Source organism: Gastrolobium bilobum, unplaced genomic scaffold (assembly GCF_033153095.1).
Source record: "Gastrolobium bilobum isolate Gb01-03AN ecotype WA unplaced genomic scaffold, APGP_CSIRO_Gbil_v1 utg4894, whole genome shotgun sequence".
NCBI classification, from domain to species: domain Eukaryota; kingdom Viridiplantae; phylum Streptophyta; class Magnoliopsida; order Fabales; family Fabaceae; genus Gastrolobium; species Gastrolobium bilobum.
Window position 1 is genome coordinate 40,283 of NW_026897359.1, and position 8,206 is coordinate 48,488.

The 8,206-nt window shown below is 35.2% G+C and overlaps 1 protein-coding gene across 1 annotated transcript; it reads left to right on the top strand.

Annotated features, from left to right (window-relative positions):
• The first annotated feature begins 356 nt into the window (after positions 1-356).
• Positions 357-6,621, top strand: LOC133306221 (uncharacterized). The gene is made up of 11 exons (XM_061506515.1): positions 357-428; positions 987-2,891; positions 3,035-3,152; positions 3,278-3,366; positions 3,768-4,012; positions 4,639-4,725; positions 4,857-4,956; positions 5,041-5,248; positions 5,346-5,478; positions 6,286-6,343; positions 6,467-6,621. The coding sequence occupies exons 1-11, from the start codon at positions 357-359 to the stop codon at positions 6,596-6,598; spliced, it is 3,147 nt and encodes a 1,048-aa protein (XP_061362499.1). The 3' UTR covers positions 6,599-6,621.
• Positions 6,622-8,206: the final 1,585 nt, after the last annotated feature.

An 8,206-nucleotide genomic window follows, 5' to 3' on the forward strand; every position in this document is an offset into this window, starting at 1 on the left:
AAGTAGAGTGAAATTAGATACAAATCTCATTAAATAAAGAATTTTTATAGTTTTCTTTAAGAGGGAGGATAAATTATCTACCTGAAGCCATATCAATTTTCATGGGTCCTCTCTCACTGAGTAGAGTCAAGAAGATCGCCACGTAAGCAAACATGCATAAGGCGATAATGACGTGGACGAATAGGATCCTCTCTAAAAAAAAAAGGAAAGTAGAGAGTCACGGTTTCACTTCGCTACATACACACACTCACACTTACTCAGTCTTAGTGAGAGAGAGAGAGAGAGAGTAGTGAGTGTTACTTGGTACCCACGAATCAACGATTTGATAGACCACCGAATGAACGGTAGAGAGAGTGATGGGTTCTGGGAGGAAGAAGCGTCAAAGAAGCTTCACAAAAAAAAAGCTTCGAATCAATGAACGTGTTGAGGTAATGTCAAATTTTTTTAAAAGGATATAATTTTTTTTATTGCTGGAATTTTTAGAGTCTTTTTTAGAAATTTTTTTTTTTTTTTAATTTTTTGGATGATTCTTTAACTTTTGTTATTTAAATGAAAAATGTGTTCTTTATTGGTTTTCTATCTTTGTGCATGTGTTTCTAATTTTGCTTATTTGGTTTACGTTGTTATTGTCAATTCTTCGTTTTGATTATTTTTAACGTTTGTCTGTCACTGTGTTTTGATGTTTTTCAGCTACATTACACATTACACACACGATTGTTGTTTTCATGATTAAATTACCTTTTTTCATTGTTTGCTGTGCTGTGCATTGTTCCTTTTGCCTTCATGCAAAGTATTTTTTTTATTTTTTTTTATTTGGGGGATTGTTTATGGTAAGATAATATTAAGTTGTCTTTTGTTTGCAGTGTTTTTGAAATTTTCGGTCATGATCACTTGCTTCATTTTTTTAAGCTACTTGGTAGTTAACATTAGTTCGTAGTTTTTTAATTTATCTGAACATTTGAAATGTGTCTTTTGGAATTTTTCAGTTGAGGAGTGTAGAGGATGGGTTTCTGGGGTCATGGCACCCGGCGACAGTTATCCATTGCGGGAAGCTGGAGCGCCATGTCAGATATGAGAATATTTTGGATGATGATGGGATTAAGAATTTTGAGGACGTAGTGAGTGTTTCGGATGCTTTGGATGGTAAAAGTTGTTCTTCAGATTGCTATAAGCGCGGTTTCATTAGGCCAGTGCCTCCTTTGATTGAGTTGGATAAAAGGAACCTTAAATTTGGTCTGTGTGTTGATGTGAACTATCAGGAAGCTTGGTGGGAAGGTGTTATATTTGATCACAATGATGAGAAGGAGGAGAGGAGTGTGTTTTTCCCTGATTTGGGTGATGAAATGAATGTTGGAATCCACCAACTTCGGATTACTCAGGACTGGGATGAAGTTACAGAGAAGTGGGAGCAGCGAGGGAAATGGGTGTTTCTTGAATTAATTGAGGAGTGTGAGAGGACATCATTTGTTACAGTTTCAGCAAAGCAGATTTGGTATGATGTACAGGGAAAAAGTGATTTTGACAGGATTGAGGAATGGACATTCAATGTGAAGGACTTATGGAGAGACATGGTAATGGAGGTAGTTAATGATTACTTTGCTATTACTGTAGAAGTAGTTTTCTCAGTCTTAAACCTTCCAAGGAGTTTATTCAATGAAACACCAGAGGTGGAGCCAGTTGAACCTGTGGCTAATGGGCACTTGAACACAACATTACCTGAAAAGGAAATCTTGATGCAGAAAGATCCTCTTCCTCCAATTGAAGAGGTCTTATCAGAGTTTCAAACTGAAATTTCCTCCGATTGTGCTGTTGAAGTAGTTTCAGGTGCTAACTGTTTTAAAAATAAGAGAGAAAATAGATCCTCGACTCTTTTAAGGTCCACACGCTGGAAACCTCTTATGTTGTCTGAAGTTGAATTTTGTCCTGATGCCGTTAAGCAATATGCACTTGCTTCACCTATTTGTTGGAGCATGGAACTTTGGAGAAAAAAATTACAAAAACATATTGCTTATCTTGGTTGGAAAATTGAGTGGAATGCAGATAGTGTTGGTGATAAACATTACAGGTACAAGTCGCCTGACAAACAGGACCAGAAGATTTTCCCCTCACTCATTGAAGTTTGTAAAGTCATGCAAAAGGACTCAAACACAATCTCTTTGCCGTCCCAAGATGATGAGAGTATAAGGCATCGTACCATTGACTCAATCAGTAATGAGGAAAATGTTGATCAAGTTCAGAGTGGTGATTTATTACATAGAGTATCCCAATTGCTTCCGGAGAAACCTTCATTACATGGCATAGATGGTGTAGCTGCAAGCAGATCTACTGCAAATCGGAAGCGGAAACGGAAACGCTTGAGGAATTCAAAGGCTAGCCTACCTAAGCGCCAAAGGAATAGATTACCTCTACGAGTGCTACTACGATCAAGTAAAAGGGTGCAACAGGTGTCTGCCCCTTGTTTGTCACACCATAAACTTCAAAATGTTCTGTCTTGGTTGATAGACAGCAACGTAGTGCTACCAAGGTCTAAGGTTTATTACCAGGCAAAAAGCAGGCACCATTCTATGGCTGATGGACGAATAACTCGCGATGGAATCAAATGTAACTGTTGTCAGACTGTATTCAGTCTTGTTGGCTTTGAAAATCATGCTAGCGGTAGTAGTACCCGCAGACCCACTTCTAGTATCTTTCTAGAAGATGGTAGGTCACTCTTAGATTGCCAGATACAATTAATGCAAGACCATAGGATAAGGGAAACTATGGAAAAACCATGCGATGGTTTGTCTCAAGGCAAGAATGACTACATTTGTTCTGTTTGCCACTATGGTGGTGAACTTATTTTATGTGATCAATGTCCGTCTTCATTTCATAAGACATGTCTTGGTATGGAGGTAGATTAACCATTTTCCTTCTCAATCATGCATATTTAATGCTATCTTTTTATTACATATTACTTCAATTCCTTAATTTTACCCTTGTTATTGGTCTTGGATCTGAGTTGTTGAAATGGACTGGTTTCATTTTCCCTGGATAGGATATTCCTGATGGTGACTGGTTTTGTCCATCGTGTCGTTGTGGGATTTGTGGCCGACGCAAAATCAATGGAGATGAGGATGGACATTTCCTTACTTGCATTCAGTGTGAACATAAATGTAAGTATATGTATGTTCACTTTGATATTTCATCCATGCCTGAATATCTTCTGAGTGTGTATTTTTGTGCATATGTAGATCAATATTGCAATGCTTATGGTCTCATCTTTGTCAACATTCTGTAGATCATTTTAGGTGCGTGAAAAATAAAGCTGTAGATAAATCAAGAAGGTACCTGAAAAAAAACTGGTTCTGTGGAAAAAACTGTGAAAAGGTACATTAAATCCACCTCTCTTCTTTCTTCTAGTTTTAAGAAAATTTTAGTCACATCTTGGATGAAAATTAGCAGTTCCTTTTTATTTACCTTGAGGATTTTCTTTCCCCTTTCTTTATTAATTTATTCTACTTTTACTTTCATTGGAAGCATTATTTGAGTGCTTGTTTTTTGAAACAAGATTGAACTTACTGTCAATATTTTTGCTTATGTGATTCTGGTCAACAGTTACATATTAGAATATATGGAATTAATGATGCTTGATTTTGGTTATGATACATTTCATTACTTGACAAGCAGCCATAAAAGCATTCAAGGCTGTGTGTCTTTGACATACGCTACTAGAAAAGGTCTTTTAGGACACTGATTCTACTCTACATTCTCATGTCTATTTTTTGCAGATATATGCCGGCCTGCACAAACTATTAGGAGTGCCAGCTTCAGTGGGTTTGGACAATCTAACTTGGACATTGGTGAAGTTTATCAATTCTGAGAGCTGTGATCGTGGTAGTACTAAAAGTGACTTATTGGTAGAAAGTTACAGCAAACTTAATGTTGCTCTTTCGGTGATGCATGAATGTTTCGAGCCCCTAAAGGAACCTTACTCTAGCAGAGATCTCATGGAAGATGTTATATTCAGCAGATGGTCTGAAATTCTTATCCTTCAAGATATGGTCATAATATTTTGTTATTATTGTTTGTATATTGTGTTTGTGCTACACCAATCATATACGTAGTCTGGAAATCATATGCAGGGACCTGCTGGCCATAGTTTTATCTTTCGGAAATTGTAACCTGATGATATTACGCTTATTAATCTCACTTTCCTCGGATGTTCAATTGGAATAGTTGTATTTTTGCCTATAGGTAAGGTTGTTCATGTGACAATATTTCATTCCTAGAAATGATATCACTGTTTCCATTAGTCTTATTTAACAAGAAGAGAATCCTTGCCTTGGTTGATTTTTATTGTATTTTCTGCAGAAAAAATGTATTGCTTTTGATTAGTGACTTTTGAGTTAAAAAAAAAAAAATTATTTTGGGTTATTGTTGATGGATAATCTCAGGTAGGTGAATCATACTTCTCATAGGGAAGTTTCATTTAAAATACGGCCCTATACAGCAAAACAGTTATACTATTTACTAATGAATTTGATCATATCTACCATGTTTGCTCTGTCCATGATCATGTTATCTGTTTCTAAATTGTCCTCACATTATTGTTATATCTCTGGGGCCAATACCTGATATCTGTGCTTTGGAACTTTGTAGGTCAGAGCTTAATCGATTAAATTTCCAGGGTTTCTATACTGTACTTCTGGAGAGAAATGAAGAACTGATTAGTGTGGCAACTGTTAGGTGAGTATGGGATCTATTACCATCAAGTGGTTTGCTTTATTGGACTGTATGATTCCATGTTCTATTTCTGCTGCAGTTTTTTATGCCTTGTTGTGTTATGGTCATCTTGATTTTCTGTTTCAACCTTTTAGGGTCTATGGAGATAAGGTAGCAGAAATACCTCTTGTTGGTACCAGATCACAGTATCGTCGCCATGGAATGTGTCGCGTTTTAATGACTGAGCTTGAAAAGGTAATACACAAAGGACACATTTGCCCTTTTTGTTCTCTTTTTTCCTTGATTGTAAGCCCTTAATTTTTTTGCCCGTTTCATCAGAAGCTCATGCAATTAGGAGTTGAGAGGCTCGTTTTGCCTGCTGTTCCTAGTGTGCTAGAAACGTGGACAAGTTCTTTCGGCTTTGCAAAGATGACAAATCTTGAGAGATCAGAATTTCTGGACTATACTTTCCTAGATTTTCAGGGTTCCATCATGTGCCAGAAGCTGTTAACAAAGATTCCATCTCCAGATTCAGTTTCGTCAATAGGTTTGTAAACTTTTATGATTCTTCTTGTTGTAAAGGAGACAAGTAAATAAGTTATTCTGGGCTAAGTGGATTACAAATTTATTGTTTCATTTTGCAGATGCCCAACAAAAACAAAATGATGTTTTCTCTGGAAGTTGTAGGGTTGACTTTGAAAAGTCTAGTCCAGACTCTGAAGTATACCAAGCAGAAGAGATTGACAACAGAGGGTTGATGGATCAACAAATGGGGGTGTATGTCTCACCTCTGTCTATTTAGTCCAAACCTTATAAGAAAAACAAGATTATAATTGCATTAAATGCTTCTTAATAGAGAGAGAGAGAGAGACTGCATAGGCAATATAGTATTCTGGACCATTGACCAGGGAAAGGAAGGAAAACAAAGAAAATGCTAAATGAAATCTTCACTTAAAAAGTTGCATCTGAATCAATTCTTGGTATAAGAACAAACCCTTTTAATTGTTATTAAATAAATGGAAATTTTGAAATTCGGAACTTTATTTGCAATGGAAGTTCATATGCTGGTATTTCTTTTATAGGAAAGAATTTTTCTGACATAATGTATCCTGCGTTAATTCTTGTGATCTATTTGGGTATGATTCACATATTAAACTATCAATAATGAAACCAGGTCTTGATGATATTATTAATGTATTAGTGGATATGATATGTCTATGGTTGTCAGGATTCTGTGTGTACTAAAATATGCCAAAGTTTTTAGCAATATATGTGCTCTCTCTGATCTCTTTGCGAAATTATTTCTTGGCTTCTCTGTGGATTTCCGAAAAATGTTTTAATATAAAATGTTTTTTTTGTCAAAGCGGACAAGCCTAGGCTAGAACAGTGATAAAGTTGTTCCGTTTGTAATTGAAAGTTACGGGTTTAAACTCTCATAGTAGAATAATCATTATATATATATATATATATATATATATATATATATACATATAGGCTATTTTGTCACCATAGCTTTGTTGTTAAGAGATTTTATGTTGGGAAATGATGATGGTGTTGTATCTAACGAATGTGATATTTTTCCAGTACTTGTGCAGACAACAATGATCATCTTGGTAGCAGTGTTATTGACCCGGTCACCATGGTACTTAATCTTGTTGTCCAAATTGTTTGTGATTCAGACTTTGTTCTCCACCTGTTCCTTTATTACTTTTGTAGTGTCATTTCTTGTTTCAGTCAAGACTGATGATATTTCATGGGATCTCAGGTGAAGCAACTAAGTCCTGAGGATCAACAGTGCCATAATAGAACCAATCCACAGTGCTCTCTTGTAAAAGAGGGTGGTAGGTATAGTGGCTCATATAAGTACTACAGTCGAAGGAAAGTGAGGAAGGCTTGAGGAGGATTTCAGAATGTCATTATGAGCAGCACTGCAGGGAATTGAAGTAGTGAGCTGGGAAGATTTTTTTGAAGAGAATTGAAGTGTTCAATCCAACCACGCTCACCTCAACTTTAGTTTCTTTGTAGAAAGTAATAATACCTGTGTATAAGTGGGAACCTGTCTGATGTTTTTGCCATGAATTGTTTTACAACCTTGCACAATTGCACAGTTGCCTTTATCTGAGTTTGTAAAGTCGAAAAGTAAATTTGACTGTGGTGGAGCCAAATGCGCATTTACTGCCTAATTGTGAATCCAATAATGGGTCTGAAGCAGCATTTTTGAATGGTTTTGGATAGATAAAAAATTGACAGGGCATGGAGCGTCTTTCAATTTTGTTAGTTTGCACTGTGTATATTTTCTACCTGATCTTAATTTTGAATGTGGAAAAACATAAAGCGGTACTGAATCTGCATGACTATTTCCTTCTTCCATCTCTTAAATGTTAATCAAAATTGTCATTTACAATTTTGTCTAAATGGAAGGTCAATGTGCATGTGTAATTGGTGGAAATTAAAAATCCTTCTCAACTTTATCTTTTCAATGGTTCTGTGTCCATCATATATGATATTCTTTTTTAAACTTTTAGGGAAACAACCATAACATATTCGACATCATGTACTAAGTCTTACGTCACTACAACTGTGACTGAATAAATGTAGTTGTTCACAGAATTGAAACCAAAAGCAGTACAAATATTTTAATATTTTATATAGATGGTGATGGATGGCTTTATATAGAAAACACCAAATAGATGAGAACAAATCATTATAAAGAAAAAAAAAATTACCACAAAGAATGGCAAGCTCAATTATTGAGGAATTAACTACCAAAATTATCTTTTATTAACATAAGTGCATGGAGTAATTTATTATTTCTCCATTAATAAGGGATATTATACTCATTAGCCCCCCCCCCCCCCCCCCCCCCCCCCCCCCCTCTTCTTTAATTAAAAAATAAATAAAAATCACGAGCGTTTAGTGAATCTAGCGCTTGTTTTACTTTATTTAAAGGAATAATTAATTTTTCCACGCACACATAGCCATAATTTTTTATATAAAAAGCCACCACACTTCAATGTGCTAATGTTAAGGTGACTCCTAGTACCAACTAGCAAGTCAAAATTGAAGTGTATGCTCCATATTCAAAGGGTAGAATTCTCTCCTCAAGTTCTAATGTAACTGTCTACCCAAACATGAGATGTTTAATTTATTTTTTTCACACTCATTTTAAAACAATCAAATTAATTATATGCGATGATACAAAATGTTAATCAAAAGAAGAACAAAATCTAAAATCAGATTTTCATCTTTTAAAGTAGATTTTATTCACACTTAAACATTGCAATTCATTTAAAAAATAATAATTTTAATCTTGTAAAAGAGTGCATTTTATTATAATAGCTAATATTTTTATGTATGAAGATATATGAAATAGTTTATTGTAACTATCTTTTTTATTGTCCTCAATTTATTGTGGAATATTATTCACTTGTATTCAAGAGGAACTGAGCTGATAAAAAAAATGGACAGCTGAAGCAAAGAACAATCTATTAGCGTAAGGATAGAT